Source organism: Zea mays, chromosome 9 (genome assembly GCF_902167145.1).
Source record: "Zea mays cultivar B73 chromosome 9, Zm-B73-REFERENCE-NAM-5.0, whole genome shotgun sequence".
Taxonomy (NCBI): domain Eukaryota; kingdom Viridiplantae; phylum Streptophyta; class Magnoliopsida; order Poales; family Poaceae; genus Zea; species Zea mays.
This window is the reverse complement of record NC_050104.1, coordinates 66750386-66770817: the sequence shown is the minus strand read 5'-3', so window position 1 is coordinate 66770817 and position 20432 is coordinate 66750386. Positions and strand designations below refer to the sequence as shown.

General features: G+C 49.5%; 1 protein-coding gene across 2 annotated transcripts in view; it reads right to left on the bottom strand.

Moving 5' to 3' along the window:
- Positions 1-19654, bottom strand: part of LOC100275762 (uncharacterized) — a 36687-nt gene extending 17033 nt beyond the window's left edge. The window contains exons 1-3 of one of the 2 annotated variants that reach the window (XM_035962178.1): positions 19448-19654; positions 19273-19320; positions 17332-17486 (exon numbers count right to left, since the gene is read on the bottom strand). In XM_035962178.1, the coding sequence (XP_035818071.1) occupies positions 17332-17486; positions 19273-19320; positions 19448-19508 (264 nt within the window). In that variant the 5' untranslated portion in view covers positions 19509-19654. The remainder of the gene's footprint in view (positions 1-17331; positions 17487-19272; positions 19321-19447) is intronic. The other variant, NM_001352590.1, reaches the window with a different exon arrangement.
- Positions 19655-20432: the final 778 nt, after the last annotated feature.

Sequence of the window (20432 nt, the reverse complement as noted above, 5' to 3'; positions counted from 1 at the left end):
AGTACAAGGCGCTATACAAGCAACCAAGAAAACATATACACACCACCACCAAAGGCCTCCACACACATCACAACACCCAGCAGATTCCATAGAAGCCTAAGGCCTAAGGCCACAAACTTCTGAGAGATTTTGCCCCAGCCATGCCCCACAAGTAGGGGTGTAAACGGTATGGATATTATTTGAGCATTCGACCGTCCGAAAGGCCTAATTATTCGGTTGGATAGATTTTTAGGATATCCGTTCGTTTTTCGGATTTCGGATTCAGATACGAATATTTTAGTTCAGATAGCGGATACGTATATGGTAGGACTGATATCCGTCGGATATCGAATATCAGTAAATTTTCTCGGATATATCCGACCAACTATTCGGAAATTATCCGGTCCATGTCTCAACTCTCAACTCCACTCTCATCAATAGGCCCATGTCTCAACTTGACTCAGCTCACTCACGGTAAGACCCATTGTAACGCCCTGAATTTGGGGGGTAGAATTTTTTCTTCTTTTCTCTCACCAAATTCGGGCGTTACTTTCTTTTCTCTTTCCACGTTTGCTCTTTCTTCCCAATTTCAAACCAGTATAGCGACGGGTGTCCGTGTCGTGTATAAACCAAAACCTAAGTCTCATGGGTGTTGCATCATGCCGAAGCACATTTCTTTGTCTGATGTTGAATGTTCGTCTCGTTCCGTTCCGGATTTCGGTTCGCGATTTAATTCCGTTTAGTGGTCGCGCTCGTCGTGGGTTTTCGATCCGCGAAGTGGCCCGGCCCAGCCCAACCTAGTCCAGCCCAGCCCAACCGGCCCGGCCCGCCCCGGCCTGCGCGCCCCTGGCGCCCAAAACCCCCCCATGCGCCCCCCTCCCCTCTCTCTCTCTCATTTGGATCTCCCGCGCAACAACCTCTCCTCTCCCTCTTCCACCTCTCTCTCCCCGTGGTGCCCTAGGATTTGGAGACGGCGATCACCGGATTTTGGACCCCGAGGTGAGCTCCCCTCCCCTCCCCTTCTCTTCTCTCTCTCTCCCTCTCCCTCCTCTTCTTCCCCGCGCGCGCGCCCTCCCTCTTCCCCCTGCCCGCGCCCGACCCCGTCCCTGCCCGGCGCGGCGGCGCCCCTGCCCGCCCGCTCGGCCCCTCCCCGCGGCGGCGCCCCTGCCCGCCCGCTCGGCCCTCCCCGCGGCGGCGCTCGGCGCACGCCCCCGGCTCGCCCGCCCGGCCTCCCTCCCGCGGCGGCGCTCGGCTCCCCGTCCCCGCCCTCCCTCCCCGGCGGCGCCCGCCCGGTCTCCCTCCCCGGCGGCGCTCGGCCCCTCCCCCCTCCCTCCCCCGCGGCCTCGCCCGTCCGGCCTCCCTCGGCGCGGTGGCGCTTGGCCCCCCGCTCGGCCTCCCCGCTCGGCCCCTCGGCGCGGCGGCGCGGCCCCCGCTCGGCCCCTCGGCGCGGCCCCCGCTCGGCCCCTCGGCGCGGCCCCCGCCCGGCCTCCCTCGCCCCGGCGGCGCTCGACCCCTCCCCGGCGGCGCTCGGCCCCGCCCGGCCTCCCCGGCGGCGCTCGGCCCCCGCTCGGCCCCCCGCTCCGCCCCTCCCCCTCCCTCCCCGGCGGCGTTCGGCCCCCGCTCGGCCCTCCCCGGCGCGGCGGCGCCCGTCCCCGGCCTCCCCTCGCGCGGCCCCACCCCGGCCCCCGGCGGCGCTCGGCCTCGCCCCCTGCCCGTCCCCGGCCCCTGCGCGCGGCCCCGCCCCTCGGCTCGGCCGGCCGTGGTGGCCCGGCGCCCTCCCGCGGCGCGGCGAGCCCCGCTCGCCCGCGCGCCCCCGCCCCTGGCCGGTTCAACCGCCCTGGCCCCAGCTCGCCCGCCCGTTCCCCCGTCCCGGCCTCGCCCGACCGTATCTTCGCTCGCCCGCGCTCGCGGTGATTATTCGTTAATTAGCGTGTTGCGTCGCGCGCTTCGCCGCGCGACGGATTTGTCTAAATTCAGATTCTATCTTGTGTTGCGTCGTGCGCTTCGTCGCGCGACGATCCATTTTTGTTTCAGGTTGTTTAAGGTGTAGCGCCGCGTGTGTATTCACGCGACGTTCCACTTTGGACTCAGTTTAGTCGACGTATGCCGTCGTGCGCTTCGTCGCGCGACGCTTAACGTCTCCTCTTAACTAAGGCAAAGTGTCTCGTTGCGTGCTCGGTCGCGCGACGAGTCGTTAACTTCTTAATTTGTTTTAGAGAGCTTTGTCGCGCGTCTCGCCGCGCGACCATCCTTTTATTTATCTCCACCTGCTTATAATAATTAGACATGAAACATGACTTTACTTTACGCTAAACATAGTGTCTACATTAAATTTCCTTCCATTAAGCGAGTGGTTAATTTATAATCATGTAACGTTATCGTTTCTCGACTGTCTTTTCCTCTTTCTCTCTTAACCGTACTCGCGAGCCTGCGTAGAACGTCTGTTTACTTATTGCATTCTATTGTATGGTGTACTGTTCTTTGGTATTAAATATGTGGATGTATGTATGTTTGCGCTCGCATAGAGAACGATCCGGTTGAAGAGCCCGAGGAACCCGCAGGAGAAGCCCCTGAGCAGCAGTCGTTTGGTGGAGGCAAGTGTCCCTTGACCTATCTATGTCCTACTCATTATTTAATTCACCTCCCGCTTTACACATTTATGACTAAGGATTGATTAGCTTTTGTTATCCATGTCCTTGTTTACCTATCTGGGTTGGATTATTACTGTTTAGCTTTATGCTATTGCTTAACTCTAATCAATGAACATGATGAGAATATCTATGATACGCTGTTTTTCCCTTCTCTTATTATGATGTGGTACTTGTGGTCATCAAGGGGGCTCGAGCGGTTTCTCGAGTGCCTCTCCGTAAGGACCTGTTCTATGGATGACCGCCCGGGAAAACAGTGCAACCATGAGGGTGGAATGGGGTGCCCTTAGCTGAATAATTAGAGGATCCGGGGTGTAGTTCACTTAGCCGTCGTGCCGTCAATGGGGCTCGGTGTATGCGGCTCGCTCTGCCAAGTTTGGGTTCGCCCCTTGGGGAGGAGTGCGGTGCATTTAGGAAACCTAACGGGTGACTACAGCCCCGGGGAATCTTTGTAAAGGCTACGTAGTGATGCCCTGCTGGGTCACCTTGGTAGTGATCAATGGAGAGTCATGATCTCCGGGCAGAATGGGAATCACGGCTTGTGGGTAAAGTGCACAACCTCTGCAGAGTGTTTGAAAACTGATATATCAGCCGTGCTCGCGGTTATGAGCGGCCAAGGGAGCTCCAGTGATTAGTGGTACTTGATCAGAGATACTTTGGTACAGGTGGTTATGAGATTGATGGTTTTGGTTATGACTATGGTGCTGGTAAGTGGTACTCTTTCCGTTTGGAAAGGAGTACGTTTGGGTTAATAACTTGGGTTAATGCTAAAACTTGGCTTTCTACTAGTAAGTAATAATCTGACCAACTAAAAGCAACTGCTTGACTTATCCCCACATACAGCTAGTCCACTACAGCCAAACAGGATACTTGCTGAGTATGTTGATGTGTACTCACCCTTGCTCTACACACCAAACCCCCCCCCCCCCCAGGTTGTCAGCATTGCAACCACTGCTCAGGCGAAGACGAAGCTGTGGAAGGAGACTTCCAGGAGTTCCAAGACTACGACGAGTTCTAGGTGTGGGTTAGCGGCAACCCCCAGTCGGCTGCCTGTGAAGGCCGCGTTTATCTACGTTTCTTTTCCGCACTTTGATTTATTGTAAGAACTATATGGACGTCTCAGACGTATGATGTAATCGACTATTTCCCTTATTAATACTATTTTGAGCACTGTGTGATGATGTCCATATTATGTAACTGCTGTGTACGTGAATAACTGATCCTGGCACGTACATGGTTCGCATTCGGTTTACCTTCTAAAACCGGGTGTGACATAAGTGGTATCAAAGCCGTGCTGACTGTAGAACCGCTAACCTAGAGTAGAATGGTCGTTCTAAGGACTATAGACCTCTGTCTCTGCCTTGACTTTGATATCCCTTCAAAAGTTGGTCATACCGACCAAACCTATGTTCTACTATATATTATACCTTGCTGAAAATCATGTTTTATTCTAATCCTTCATTTACTTATGATTCATTATTTGCTGGTCATATTAATTCTGTTCTCACCCTTTTGCTTGCGATGTCTTTTGTAGATGGCTCGACTTAGACACACTGCACGAAAGTCAGTCATCCCCTTCTTACCCTCCCGCCTTGCTGAGCGTCCGCTTCGCCGTCCCGTGGCCGGACAGTCCAGCCACTTGGAGAGACTACACCACCGCCTGCGTGAGGAGCAGGAGCGTCGACGACAGGAGCAGCAGGGCTCTTCCTTCTCGCTCCAACAGGAGATAGAGTCTGTGAAGAGCTGCTCCCCTGTGCTTCCTCTGGAGCCGCCCCCTGCACCACCACTGGGCGCCCCAGCTTCTGGAGTAGCTGCTGGAGGAGACCCAGACGACGGAGGTGGCGACGACAGCTCGAGCCACGACACCGACTTCTCTGCTAACCTTGAGCCGGAAGGATGGGTTGCTCGACCCATCACTCGCGACGCTGCTCGCGGGTGTCACTTCCATGATGCGCTCGACACCCTGCTACGTCGGGCATTTAACCGGCATACTTGGTCCGTCGAGTATCGCTGTGTGGTCTACCAGCACAGTCGCGGGGTCTACCCGGACCGCTGGGAGGCGACTTGCTTGGTGCGCTGCCCGGAGAACAGTCTCCAGGGTGCAGAGGCCTGTTCAGAGCACTATTCTATCTCTGAGCGGGACTCAGCTGAGGCAGCCATGCAAGATGCTGCACGGCGTGCGCTTTCGCACTACTGCTCGGTTTTCGGTGGGGCAGCTGACGGTCTTGACCTGAAGTATTACCCCCGCCGTCCATCTGGCAGCACAGGAGGCGCGATTGTCTCACCTGTCGGTGAGGGCAATCTTAGGTTGAGCAGCACAGTCAACCTAGCCGTCGTGCTAAACACGGAGCTGGACCATGCATTAGACGAGCTGAGTAGGGCTCGTGCTGAGATCGCCCTGCTGCGGGCTGAGCGCGCGGAACGTCGTCACCTGGATGGTGGTTCCCCCGCTCCCGTCGGGACTCAGCACCCGTACCGCTCACCTCAGCGTGGACACCAGTCTTATGGCAACCCCGACTGCAAGACCAAGATAACTCTAGAACCATAGATCGTTAGAGTTGGATCTTGTAATTAATACGAAATATATACGTAGAAGCTTCAGTCTTAGCGTTAGTCTCAGTCTTAGTTAGTCTTAGTTAGACAGGGTAGTTTGCTATATCCTGTGCATTTATGTTTGTCATGATGAACTATGTTTGGTTTGGATCTTTGTAATGACTGTTACCAGAGTGTGGGTATCCCCTGCATTTTGGTTTATCTATTATGTTAATGGAGTTAGTTATATAGTTGGGAAACCTTTCATTCCACTTTCCTCTTTATCTGAGAAGCTGTGTGGTCTGTGTTGGAAATCAGTGAAGATGCTCATCTGTTCAGTGCTATTGAAGAACTCTATTCTCTTTTCTTATGCTGCAAGATTTGCCAGATCAGTTCTGATGTGTGGTTGCATTCTGCAGATGTCAGAGAACAGGCGCAGAGGAGGAAGGCGTGCTCAGCAGGAGCGAGCCGCTCAACAGGAGGAGGTGCCCCAGCAGCAGCACCTGCCGCCCCCGCCCCCGATGTCCATCGAGCAGATGTTTCTGATGCAGACTCAGGCAGTTCAAGCCATCGGTCAGACTTTGGCCGCCATTCAGCAGCAGCAGCAGCAGCAGGCCCCACCTCAGCCTCAGATGCCTCAGATGCCCAGAGACAAGCGTGCTGAATTCATGAGAGGTCATCCGCCAACGTTTGCTCATTCTTCTGACCACATGGATGCTGAAGATTGGTTGCGCACTGTGGAGCGGGAGTTGCATACCGCTCAGTGCGATGACAGGGAGAAAGTTCTGTATGGTCCCCGTCTGTTGAGAGGAGCAGCCCAATCATGGTGGGAGTCTTACCTCGCCACCCATGCCCATCCTGACGCTATCACCTGGGAAGAGTTTAGAGGTAGCTTTCGTCAGTACCATGTCCCTGCAGGTCTGATGACTGTGAAGAAGGAGGAGTTCCTGGCCCTCAAGCAAGGGCCATTGTCTGTCAGTGAGTACCGGGACAAGTTTCTGCAATTGTCTCGCTATGCTCCTGAAGATGTCAACACCGATGTCAAGCGGCAGTACCGTTTCCTGAGAGGCTTGGTTGACCCTCTGCAGTACCAACTGATGAATCACACCTTCCCGACATTCCAGCACCTGATTGACAGAGCAATCATGACAGAGAGAAAGCGCAAGGAGATGGAAGATCGTAAGCGCAAGATCAGTGGACCCCAGCCTGGAAGCAGCAATCGTCCTCGTTTCTCAGGCAATCAACCTCAGCAGTTCAAGCAGAACCAGCGTCCACCTCAACAGCATCAGCAGTTCCAAAGGCAGTATCCTCAGCATCAGTACCAGAACCGTCAGAGCAATCAGTCAGGAGGTCAGTTTCAGAGGCAGAATCAACAAGCACCTCGCCTTCCTGCCCCAGCAAACCAGCAGAACAGTCAGGCAGCACCAGCTCAGGTTGGAAACAGGGCATGTTTCCACTGTGGAGAGCAAGGCCACTGGGTGATGCAATGTCCGAAGAAGGCAGCCCAGCAGCAGTTAGGCCCCAATGCCCCAGCAAAGCAGAATGTGCCTCAGCCTGGAGCAGGCAATCGCTCTCAGCCGCGCTATAATCATGGAAGGTTGAACCACTTGGAGGCTGAAGCAGTTCAGGAGACCCCCGGCATGATAGTAGGTATGTTCCCAGTCGACTCCCATATTGTCGAAGTGTTATTTGATACTGGAGCAACACATTTTTTCATTACTGCATCATGGGTAGAAGCACATAATCTTCCAATTACTACCATGTCAACCCCCATTCAAATTGATTCAGCCGGTGGTAGAATTCGAGCCGATAGCATTTGTTTGAATATAAGTGTGGAAATAAGGGGGATAGCGTTTCCCGCCAACCTTATAGTAATGGGTACTCAGGGAATAGATGTCATCCTAGGGATGAATTGGCTAGATAAGTATCAGGCAGTTATCAGTTGTGATAAAAGGACCATTAAGTTGGTGTCCCCACTAGGAGAGGAAGTGGTGACCGAGTTAGTCCCGCCTGAGCCAAAGAAAGGAAGTTGTTATCAGATAGCTGTTGATAGCAGGGAAGCAGACCCAATTGAGAGGATCAAGGTTGTGTCTGAGTTCCCAGATGTGTTTCCAAAGGACTTACCGGGTATGCCACCAGAGCGGAAAGTTGAGTTTGCCATAGAGCTTCTTCCTGGAACCGCCCCTATCTTCAAGAGAGCTTACAAAATATCTGGACCAGAGTTGAATGAGCTTAAGAAGCAAATTGATAAGCTGTCAGAGAAAGGTTACATCCGGCCAAGCACCTCGCCTTGGGCCGCCCCTGTCCTATTTGTGGAGAAGAAAGATGGCACTAAGAGGATGTGCATCGATTATCGAGCTTTGAATGAGGTCACGATCAAGAACAAGTATCCCTTGCCCAGAATAGAAGATCTGTTCGACCAGTTGAGAGGAGCCAGCATGTTCTCCAAGATTGATCTGAGGTCAGGTTATCATCAGCTCAGGATCCGACCTTCGGACATTCCGAAGACGGCATTCATTTCCAAGTATGGGTTGTATGAGTTCACAGTGATGTCTTTTGGTTTGACCAATGCGCCCGCATTCTTCATGAACTTGATGAACAGTGTATTCATGGATTACCTTGATAAGTTTGTGGTGGTATTCATTGATGACATTCTGGTTTATTCTCAAAGCGAAGAAGAGCACGCAGATCATTTGAGGATGGTGTTGCAGAGATTGCGAGAGCACCAGTTGTATGTAAAGTTGAGCAAGTGTGAATTCTGGATCAATGAAGTCCTGTTCTTGGGTCACATAATCAACAAAGAAGGATTGGCTGTGGATCCGAAGAAAGTGGCAGACATTTTGAACTGGAAAGCGCCAACAGATGCTAGAGGAATCAAGAGTTTCATTGGAATGGCCGGATATTATCGGCGATTCATTGAAGGGTTTTCGAAGATTGCGAAACCAATGACAGCGTTGCTAGGCAACAAAGTTGAGTTCAAGTGGACCCAGAAATGCCAAGAGGCCTTTGAAGCGCTGAAAGAGAAGTTGACTACAGCGTCTGTCCTAGTCTTGCCTGATGTGCACAAGCCCTTTTCGGTGTATTGTGATGCTTGTTACACAGGTTTGGGATGTGTGTTGATGCAAGAGGGAAGAGTTGTGGCTTACTCGTCCCGACAGCTGAAGGTTCATGAGAAGAATTACCCAATCCATGATGTAGAGTTGGCAGCAGTGGTTCATGCACTGAAGACATGGAGGCATTACCTGTATGGACAGAGATGCAATGTTTACACAGACCACAAGAGTCTGAAGTACATATTCACTCAGTCAGAGTTGAACATGAGGCAACGAAGATGGTTAGAGTTGATCAAAGACTATGAGTTGGAGATCCATTACCATCCAGGCAAAGCAAACGTAGTGGCAGATGCTTTGAGCAGAAAGAATCAAGTCAATCTTATGGTCGCTCGTCCGATGCCTTATGAGTTGGCCAAGGAGTTCGACAAGTTGAGTCTCGGATTTCTGAACAATTCGCGAGGAGTCACAGTTGAGTTGGAACCTACCTTGGAGCGCGAAATCAAAGAAGCGCAGAAGAATGATGAGAAAATCAGTGAGATCCGGCGACTGATTCTAGATGGCAAAGGCAAAGATTTTCGAGAAGATGCAGAAGGTGTAATATGGTTTAAAGACCGCTTGTGTGTTCCCAATGTCCAGTCCATTCGGGAGTTGATTCTCAAGGAAGCTCACGAGACAGCCTATTCGATTCACCCTGGCAGTGAGAAGATGTATCAGGATCTGAAGAAGAAATTCTGGTGGTACGGAATGAAGAGGGAAATCGCAGAGCATGTGGCTATGTGCGATAGTTGCCGAAGAATTAAGGCAAAACACCAGAGACCTGCTGGATTGTTGCAACCGTTGCAGATCCCTCAGTGGAAATGGGATAAATTGGTATGGATTTCATAGTCGGATTGCCTCGCACTCGAGCCGGCTACGATTCCATCTGGGTAGTAGTGGACCGCTTGACCAAGTCAGCCCACTTCATACCTGTCAAGACCAACTACAGCAGTGCAGTATTGGCAGAATTGTATATGTCTCGGATCGTTTGTCTTCATGGTGTGACAAAGAAGATAGTGTCAGACAGAGGAACGCAGTTCACCTCTCATTTCTGGCAGCAGTTGCATGAAGCTTTGGGCACGCATCTGAATTTCAGTTCAGCTTATCATCCGCAGACAGATGGCCAGACCGAAAGAACCAACCAAATTCTTGAAGATATGTTGAGAGCCTGTGCGTTGCAAGATCAATCCGGATGGGATAAGGGATTACCTTATGCAGAGTTTTCCTATAACAACAGTTACCAGGCCAGTTTGAAGATGTCACCATTTCAGGCGCTCTATGGAAGGAATTGCAGAACTCCGTTGCAATGAGATCAGCCTGGAGAAAAGCAAGTGTTTGGGCCAGACATTTTGCTTGAAGCCGAAGAGAACATCAAGATGGTCCGAGAGAATCTAAAGATAGCGCAATCGAGGCAGCGAAGCTATGCAGACACAAGAAGAAGAGAGCTGAGTTTCGAAGTCGGAGACTTCGTCTATCTGAAAGTGTCACCGATCAGAGGAGTCAGAAGATTCGGAGTGAAAGGCAAGCTAGCACCCCGCTACATTGGTCTGTATCAGATTCTTGCAAGACGTGGAGAAGTGGCCTATCAGCTCAGTTTGCCAGAGAATTTGTCTGCTGTGCATGATGTCTTTCATGTGTCTCAGTTGAAGAAGTGCTTGCGTGTGCCAGAAGAGCAGTTGCCAGTGGAAGGTCTTAAAGTCCAGGAGGACTTGACCTACGTTGAGAAGCCAGTGCAGATCCTTGAGGTTGCAGACCGAATCACCCGAAGAAAGACCATCAGAATGTGCAAAGTCAGATGGGATCATCACTCTGAGGAAGAAGCAACCTGGGAGCGTGAAGATGATCTGATGGCTAAATACCCTGAGCTCTTTGCTAGCCAACCCTAAATCTCGAGGGCGAGATTCTTTTAAGGGGGATAGGTTTGTAACGCCCTGAATTTGGTGGGGTAGAATTTTTTCTTCTTTTCTCTCACCAAATTCGGGCGTTACTCTCTTTTCTCTTTCCCCGTTTGCTCTTTCTTCCCAATTTCAAACCAGTATAGCGACGGGTGTCCGTGTCGTGTATAAACCAAAACCTAAGTCTCATGGGTGTTGCATCATGCCGAAGCACATTTCTTTGTCTGATGTTGAATGTTCGTCTCGTTCCGTTCCGGATTTCGGTTCGCGATTTAATTCCGTTTAGTGGTCGCGCTCGTCGTGGGTTTTCGATCCGCGAAGTGGCCCGGCCCAGCCCAACCTAGTCCAGCCCAACCGGCCCGGCCCGCCCCGGCCTGCGCGCCCCTGGCGCCCAAAACCCCCCCATGCGCCCCCCTCCCCTCTCTCTCTCTCATTTGGATCTCCCGCGCAACAACCTCTCCTCTCCCTCTTCCACCTCTCTCTCCTCGTGGTGCCCTAGGATTTGGAGACGGCGATCACCGGATTTTGGACCCCGAGGTGAGCTCCCCTCCCCTCCCCTTCTCTTCTCTCTCTCTCCCTCTCCCTCCTCTTCTTCCCCGCGCGCGCGCCCTCCCTCTTCCCCCTGCCCGCGCCCGACCCCGTCCCTGCCCGGCGCGGCGGCGCCCCTGCCCGCCCGCTCGGCCCCTCCCCGCGGCGACGCCCCTGCCCGCTCGCTCGGCCCTCCCCGCGGCGGCGCTCGGCGCCCGCCCCCGGCTCGCCCGCCCGGCCTCCCTCCCGCGGCGGCGCTCGGCTCCCCGTCCCCGGCCTCCCTCCCCGGCGGCGCTCGGCCCCTCCCCCCTCCCTCCCCGGCGGCCTCGCCCGCCCGGCCTCCCTCGGCGCGGTGGCGCTCGGCCCCCCGCTCGGCCTCCCCGCTCGGCCCCTCGGCGCGGCCCCCGCTCGGCCTCCTCGGCGCGGCGGCGCGGCCCCCGCCCGGCCTCCCTCGCCCCGGCGGCGCTCGACCCCTCCCCGGCGGCGCTCGGCCCCCGCTCGGCCCCCCGCTCGGCCCCTCCCCCTCCCTCCCCGGCGGCGTTCGGCCCCCGCTCGGCCCTCCCCGGCGCGGCGGCGCCCGTCCCCGGCCTCCCCTCGCGCGGCCCCACCCCGGCCCCCGGCGGCGCTCGGCCTCGCCCCCTGCCCGTCCCCGGCCCCTGCGCGCGGCCCCGCCCCTCGGCTCGGCCGGCCGTGGTGGCCCGGCGCCCTCCCGCGGCGCGGCGAGCCCCGCTCGCCCGCGCGCCCCCGCCCCTGGCCGGTTCAACCGCCCTGGCCCCAGCTCGCCCGCCCGTTCCCCCGTCCCGGCCTCGCCCGACCGTATCTTCGCTCGCCCGCGCTCGCGGTGATTATTCGTTAATTAGCGTGTTGCGTCGCGCGCTTCGCCGCGCGACGGATTTGTCTAAATTCAGATTCTATCTTGTGTTGCGTCGTGCGCTTCGTCGCGCGACGATCCATTTTTGTTTCAGGTTGTTTAAGGTGTAGCGCCGCGTGTGTATTCACGCGACGTTCCACTTTGGACTCAGTTTAGTCGACGTATGCCGTCGTGCGCTTCGTCGCGCGACGCTTAACGTCTCCTCTTAACTAAGGCAAAGTGTCTCGTTGCGTGCTCGGTCGCGCGACGAGTCGTTAACTTCTTAATTTGTTTTAGAGAGCTTTGTCGCGCGTCTCGCCGCGCGACCATCCTTTTATTTATCTCCACCTGCTTATAATAATTAGACATGAAACATGACTTTACTTTACGCTAAACATAGTGTCTACATTAAATTTCCTTCCATTAAGCGAGTGGTTAATTTATAATCATGTAACGTTATCGTTTCTCGACTGTCTTTTCCTCTTTCTCTCTTAACCGTACTCGCGAGCCTGCGTAGAACGTCTGTTTACTTATTGCATTCTATTGTATGGTGTACTGTTCTTTGGTATTAAATATGTGGATGTATGTATGTTTGCGCTCGCATAGAGAACGATCCGGTTGAAGAGCCCGAGGAACCCGCAGGAGAAGCCCCTGAGCAGCAGTCGTTTGGTGGAGGCAAGTGTCCCTTGACCTATCTATGTCCTACTCATTATTTAATTCACCTCCCGCTTTACACATTTATGACTAAGGATTGATTAGCTTTTGTTATCCATGTCCTTGTTTACCTATCTGGGTTGGATTATTACTGTTTAGCTTTATGCTATTGCTTAACTCTAATCAATGAACATGATGAGAATATCTATGATACGCTGTTTTTCCCTTCTCTTATTATGATGTGGTACTTGTGGTCATCAAGGGGGCTCGAGCGGTTTCTCGAGTGCCTCTCCGTAAGGACCTGTTCTATGGATGACCGCCCGGGAAAACAGTGCAACCATGAGGGTGGAATGGGGTGCCCTTAGCTGAATAATTAGAGGATCCGGGGTGTAGTTCACTTAGCCGTCGTGCCGTCAATGGGGCTCGGTGTATGCGGCTCGCTCTGCCAAGTTTGGGTTCGCCCCTTGGGGAGGAGTGCGGTGCATTTAGGAAACCTAACGGGTGACTACAGCCCCGGGGAATCTTTGTAAAGGCTACGTAGTGATGCCCTGCTGGGTCACCTTGGTAGTGATCAATGGAGAGTCATGATCTCCGGGCAGAATGGGAATCACGGCTTGTGGGTAAAGTGCACAACCTCTGCAGAGTGTTTGAAAACTGATATATCAGTCGTGCTCGCGGTTATGAGCGGCCAAGGGAGCTCCAGTGATTAGTGGTACTTGATCAGAGATACTTTGGTACAGGTGGTTATGAGATTGATGGTTTTGGTTATGACTATGGTGCTGGTAAGTGGTACTCTTTCCGTTTGGAAAGGAGTACGTTTGGGTTAATAACTTGGGTTAATGCTAAAACTTGGCTTTCTACTAGTAAGTAATAATCTGACCAACTAAAAGCAACTGCTTGACTTATCCCCACATACAGCTAGTCCACTACAGCCAAACAGGATACTTGCTGAGTATGTTGATGTGTACTCACCCTTGCTCTACACACCAAACCCCCCCCAGGTTGTCAGCATTGCAACCACTGCTCAGGCGAAGACGAAGTTGTGGAAGGAGACTTCCAGGAGTTCCAAGACTACGACGAGTTCTAGGTGTGGGTTAGCGGCAACCCCCAGTCGGCTGCCTGTGAAGGCCGCGTTTATATACGTTTCTTTTCCGCACTTTGATTTATTGTAAGAACTATATGGACGTCTCAGACGTATGATGTAATCGACTATTTCCCTTATTAATACTATTTTGAGCACTGTGTGATGATGTCCATATTATGTAACTGCTGTGTACGTGAATAACTGATACTGGCACGTACATGGTTCGCATTCGGTTTACCTTCTAAAACCGGGTGTGACACCCATGTAGCCATGTCCAAGTTCCCAAGGCCAATGGCCCAGCCCAGCAGTGCACAGACTCCTGCCTACTTGTCTCTAGTCCGGCTTGTGGGCGGACTGGCAGACAGCCATACGACGGCAGGCGGGCGCAGTTGTAACACCCTGAATTTGGGAGTATAAAATTTCTTCTCTAATATCCACCAAATTCAGGTGTTACCTCTCTTTTCTCTCTCCATTCCTTTTTCTCTTTCCTATAGTAGAGGAGTGGTTAACTAGTTATTTTTATTTGAAAAAGTAATTATACTCTAGTAGTCAAAATTCCAAGTAAGTATGAAATGTTGCATCATGCTAAACCCCAAAGTTTACTTTTGTTTGATGCATATGCTTGAGGTGTTCTAATTTGAGTTTGTGGCATATTTGGATTTGAGTCCAAAGGAGAAAATAAAAAGGAAAGGAAAACAAAATACAGAAATAAAAGAAAAAGGAAAGAAGCCCAGGAACCCCTTTCCATCGGCCTTTCGACCCAACCAGCCCACCCACGTGCGCCTGCGCCTCCCCTCTCTCTGCGCGGTGGGTCCCGCCTGTCGGCGCCGCCCCACTCGCTCGCGAGCCCGCTTCCGTCTTCTCTCTCTGCCAGCTGGGCCCGCCTTGTCGGTGTCGTCGCCCGCAACCCCCGCGCGCGCCCTATCCCGTTGACCCGCGGACCTCGCCTGTTAGTCCTGCACGCTCTCCCGCTTAACCGCCTCCCCCCGCTCAAGCCGCGCGCACAAAGAGGCCCCGCGCCCACATCGTGCTCGGAACCACCCCACCCACGGCCACTTGAAACCCCCAAAGCCCCACTCCCTCTCCCCCTCCCTCATTTGCAAGTCCGCATAACCCTCGCCCCAACCCAGGCCCGTGCGCACGTCATGGAGGAGTCGCCGTCGTTCACCGCCATTCTAAGGATTTGACTAGTTCTCTGTTATCCTGTCCTTGAATTACCTTTTTGCGTTGAGCTATTATGATTAATATCATGCTAGTGCTTTGCTTTAATCAATAAACATGATGAGAATACTTTATGATACGATGATGTTATTCTGGATATGATGATGAACTTGTGGCACTAAAGGGGACTCGGATTGTTTCCCGAGTGTCTCTCCATAAGGACCTATTCGTTGGATGATCACCCAAGAAAACAGTACAACCATGAGGGTGGTATGGGACGCCCTTAGCTGATTAATTAGAGGAACTTGAGGTGTAGTCTGCTTCGTCGTCTTGCCGTTAATGGGGTCCAGGCATAGTACTTGCTCTGTCGAGGCTTGGGTGCCGAGATTCTTTCGTTCTGCTTTTGTTAGTCACCCTTCCTGTGGGGAGAGGTACTGTGTTTATCAAATTGGAGAAACCTAACGGGCAGCTATGACCTCTAGGAAATTTTTGTAAAGGCTACGTAGTGAAACCTTGCCGACTCACCTTAGGAGTGTTTAAGGGTCTGTACAACCTGAGGCAAAAAAGGGGGATCACGGCTCGTGCGTAAAGTGTGCGACCTCTGCAAAGGGTTAGAAACTGGTATATCAGCCGTGCTCACGGTTATGAGCGGCCTTGGGAGCTCCTTTGATTAGAGATATTTCAGACACCTTTATGATGATGGTTTAATGATGATTATAATTATGGATCCTTTTGTAGTTCCTCTCTAAGGGGGTACTCTTTTGGGATAATAATTTGGGGTTATTGCTAAAACTTGGCTTCTACTAATAATAAATACCTGACGAACTAAAAGCAACTGCTTTGAGCTTCACCCCACATACAGCTAATCCACTTTAGTCAAATGGGACATTTGCTGAGTACGTTGATGTGTACTCACCCTTGCTTAAACACTAAACACCAGGTTGTCCCATTGCAACCCCTGCTCAGGAGAAGATGAAGGCCATGCGGAAGACTTTCAGGAGTTTCAGGACGTCGATGAGTTCTAGAGTAGATTAGCGGCAAACCTTCAATCAGTTGCCTGTGAAGGTCTTATCTTTGCTGTGTTTCTCTTTAGCACTTTGATTATTGTTTAAGTTAATGACTATGTGGGTGTCCCTAACATCGTGATGTAATAAAGTACTACTTTATGTTTTATTCGAGCACCGTGCGATGATGTTCAGTTATGTAATCGTTGTGTACGTGAATTTCTGATCTTAGCACGTACATAGTTCGCATTTGGTTTGCCTTCCAAAACCGGGTGTGACATAAATGGTATCAAAGTCGTGCTGACTGTAGAACCGACAATCTACGACGGCAAGCGGTGGGCGACGGCTACTAGTTTTGAAGCTATAGCGGGTATACTACTAGTTGTGATCCTTAAAGTATTTGTTCCATGTTCTGTTAGTGCAGAACTTTGTAATCTGATCAGCATGTTTAGGTCTGTCTAGACTCCAGTAGTAGTACTTCAGTAATCAGTAGTATTCCTGGTATGTCGTATGCATTATTTAGGATGCTTGGATTTCTTTAGATATAGACAATCTTGGAAATAAATTTCATTTGTAAATCCTTTTCGGATGACATTTGTAATTGTTTATTCTTAAGTTTTCTAGTAAGATGCAATTGCTTCAATATAGACTGTAGTTGTGTCTTGTTGTGTTTAGCTGTTTATTAGTCTATACTACTAGGATGTGTCGAATGATGTATTACTCGGTATCCGACAAAAATATTCACTACCGATGTTATCCGTGTCCGACAAGTTCTGTATTCGACACACATCTATCCGTATTTGCATCCGAGAATATCCGTATTTGTATTCGAATCCGAAGTTATCCGTATTCGAATTCGAATCCGAAGAAAAATATGAAAACAAATATGGTTTCAGTGAAATCCGTTTGTATTCGATCCGATTACACCCCTACCCACAAGATAGCATCTTCTCGAATGTGTTGTAGAATGACAGTGCTGCTAGGGGATGACCTTGTCCTTAGTTGTTGGGGCGAAGCGAAGGTTTCACTTCGAAAGTTTCTAGGAAAACATCTTTTCTTAATGTTAAAATAGTTCCTAGCCATTTACTAGTGATTTTTTGTATTGTGTGGCCCGGAAAACAGACATACACTTTGTCAAGCAGGCAACAGGATTTTGCAAATTTGTAATAGCAGATAAGAAATTTGTCCCATTTCTATATGCACAGATCTCAAAGTAAAATCACTAGTAGTAAAAGTGGGAGCCTGTCAAGGTAAAAAAATAAGCATGACCATTATTGGAAAGCAAGATAAAGATTGATTTAAGGGGAAGTGGCATTGAAAGCATGGTTTAATACACAGTTACAATATCAATAGTTTTTCAGGCATTGAGAAAATGTCAAATTTCCATGGTCTTGACATGGGCACAAATGGAGTTAACTTCTCTGGTCAGTATTATATTTTACTCCCTCTGTATCAAAATAAAATTCATTTTAGGCCAATGATGGATTCATCAAAGACTTGATGGATGTATTTTATATGTGTCTACGAGGGGATTTTTTTTTAACCACGGCCTGAAAATTCCCTCCCACGAGGAGTCGAACTCAGAACCTAAGGAGTGCTACTCAAACCACCTAACCGACTCGGCTAGAGGCCCTTTCGCAACTTTAGGCATTAAGATGACAAGATTTTAAGCAATAAACTAAGTTTTTCCATCTAGATTAAGCATGCATTTTGCCATTAGCATTAAGATTGTACTTTTGCCTATAAGTTCCATGCATGCCAAATGGTAACATTACAAACAATATGCAAATTTGGTGTATAATTTATATGGATTGAAATCAAACAAAATGAATTAATTCAATAAACCAGATGCTAAGAACAAACATAGCATTGCATTCATATTCAGCTTCTGTGAACAAAAGGCATACCATAATAGCCTCAATCTCTTCTTCAGTCAGAGGTTTACGCTTAGGAAGGAGTGAAGCTTGACCTCCTACAGCAGTATGCGACGGTGGGGAAGGCACATCTGAACTAAAGCGGTAATTTTTAATCCCTCCAGAAGATGGTGCCTCTGCTTTAGCCCCTATGAAAGAAACATATTGTTATGCGGACTATTTTCCTTCAGAATTATGAGATGATTAAATAAGCATTCGACACACCATATGCATTCATCCCCCTAGCAATATAAGTACTACCAACAATTCAAAATGTAAACAGAAGTAAGGTTATTCGTGGTAATAGTCATAGATCTCACATGGACAAGTGTATCTGTGCATGTTATTCAAATTCACAAAACATCCAGATATAGCACTCTATAAATTCATAGTAAGAAATTATTGAAGGGTATTTGTGCAAGGGGAAACAGGGTTGGGGAGGCATAAATGCATCATGCAACATTCAGTATATGTTATTCAAGTGTGTCAAAAGATTTGACAAGCCAACAGTTGGTTACTTTGAGCAAATTTGGGGACAGTTTGTTTTGGTGGGAAATTTTGGCTAGCTTTTAGTTCATTTGATGGCCAAGGTCACCAAAATCAGGGCCACAAACTTGGTGACCATAATTTTGGCTAGCAAGCTAAACTTTGGCCTGTTTAATAGGTGGCAATCTTGGGTGCAAAATCAAACAGAACATAAGATGCTGGGTTGAGATCAGATGAAGGTGTACACAGCAAGCAAACAAGTGGCTATGCAAGACTGCAAGGGACCTATGTATAATTAGAAACACCCAAACACCAAGTTGCAACAAATGAGGCTGGATGCTCTAGTGCAACCTCAGCACAAAGGGAATGCTAGATGAGGAAGATTGTTTTTTCCAGATTTTTAGTTTTGGAACTGGTTCTAATAATCTGAAATTTCAAGGGCAAAAGGTTGATAACTGAAAAGTTAACGGCAGTAAGAGCATTCTGAGACAGAGTGTCCTCTATAAACCAAATACTCCCTCCGTCCCAAAATATTAGTCGCTTTAGCCTTTGATTTTTATGTCTATGTTCAAATGGATGATAATAAATCTAGACAGATATATAAAACAAATACATTAATTATTGTATGAATCAACTAAAAAGGTAAAACGGATTTTATTTTGGGACGGAGGGAGTATTTAAAAAGATCAACTGAGCACTAGTAGCCATACATCTGAACACAGCACAGTTCTTATGACAAATGACCACCCAACACAACTAAGAACTTGCTCTGAAGTCTGAACACAATATAGCTCTATGAATCTGACATACAGAACCGCTCATTATTTGTTAAGGACATTAAGAATTTGTCTCACTACCACCTATCCCAACTATAACAAAAAATTTAATAGGCGTCAATAAACAAAAAAATAGTGTAGACACTTGCTATAACCAGCAGTGACCATAGACCCGAATGATAAAGCTCAACCCTTCCTTTTTGCAAGCAAAGCCCACAGAAAGCAAACTAGAGCTGCAAAACAATGCAGTTGAATGAATCATACACAAATCACCACAAGCAAGTCCGGGTCCCATCTGTTAAGTTAAGGCCCTTATAGATCTCTGGTCCAAACCTCCCATCTTGGCATCTGAATTCCAAATCTACACACAGTTCCTACTAGCAGTAGTGAACACATAAACATAAGTATGGTTCCATTTGGCTTGCACCATTCATCACCCTAGGCCACATCTCCACGTTCCTTCCCACATACATATGCCACAAAATCGATGCAACTCAATGTAGGGATCAACGAATTCGTGCAGAATAAAAGACGTAACTAGGCGTGTGCACACTCACAAATCACAAGGCGTGTGCACACTCACAAATCACTACTCAAATCAAATTAAAAAGGCGAGCCGAATTCACCCAAGTACTGCTTCGCTGAGCAAAATTCTAAGCGATCTGGTTCTTACCCAACCGGGACATGAGGGTCGCGTGCTGATCTGCGGGTTGCGACGGCACTGTAACAAAGGAGGAATGAATATTAAATCGAGAATAGGTAGAAACATCGAGAGAAATCCTCCGACAAACTGGACTAGTAAACACTATAGAAGAGGAGAATACTGGGGTAATCAAAACGGAGAGCACCTGGCGCGGATGGGGCTTTCAGATTCCGCTTGGGGAACTTGATCAGAGGGATCCGCGGCATCTCCTCGTCCGGATTGGAGCGACAGAATTTACTGACTTCTTCCGCTCCCTCGCCGGATGTATGCGTCGCCAACGGAGAGGAGAGGCCAAAAAAAAGCAGGGGGGCACACCGCCGCGTCGGGTTGAGGATTGAGGAGTCTAAAGCCATCCTGTTTTTCGTTTAGCTTTTTTCTAATTAGCTTTTCTGAAAATCTAGCTAGGGAGAATCTGGCTGTGAAGAGAATCTGAGTATCATTACAATTACGTATGGAGGAAGATAAAATTGTTCATAGGGCTCAGGATCTCGAAAGTGACGAATTCATACTATTACAACGACTCAATCGATTATGTGTTTATGTTGATTTTGGATGGTTTTTTGCCCAACGAATTTTATAGAAGCTAGCTGAAAAGCTGAGCGTTTGGCAGTCCGCAGCAGCTTTTGGTGGCCAGAAGCTGCCAGAAGCCGAAACAAACAGGGCCATACTCGGGTTCGTCGCTCAACGCTATACTGGAGTCTGAATATTTGGATTTCTTTTGAGATTCTGGTGGTCAAAAGCTGGAAGCTAAGGCTGGCTCCAACAAGACCCTCTAAAGGGTCTTGTACCCTAAATTTAGAGGACGAAGACGTCATCTACTCCCTCCAGCAACGTCCTCTAAACGGTCCTCTAAATTTAGAGAACGTTGTTGAATCCTCTATATGTAGAGTTTCTCTAAACGGTTCTCTATCTATTTAAATACTTTAAACAACCGGTTTAATAAAACTAAAATATGTAAAATATATTTGAGAGTATGATAAATACGTATGTACAAAAATTAAAAAATTAAAAATATTTTTAATATAGGTATTTATATATAGAGGACGTGATTTAGAGGACGTTGTTGGAGAGAAAGTAGATATAGGAGATGAAATCTTTTAGAGAATACTGTAAAGGACGGATATAGAGGA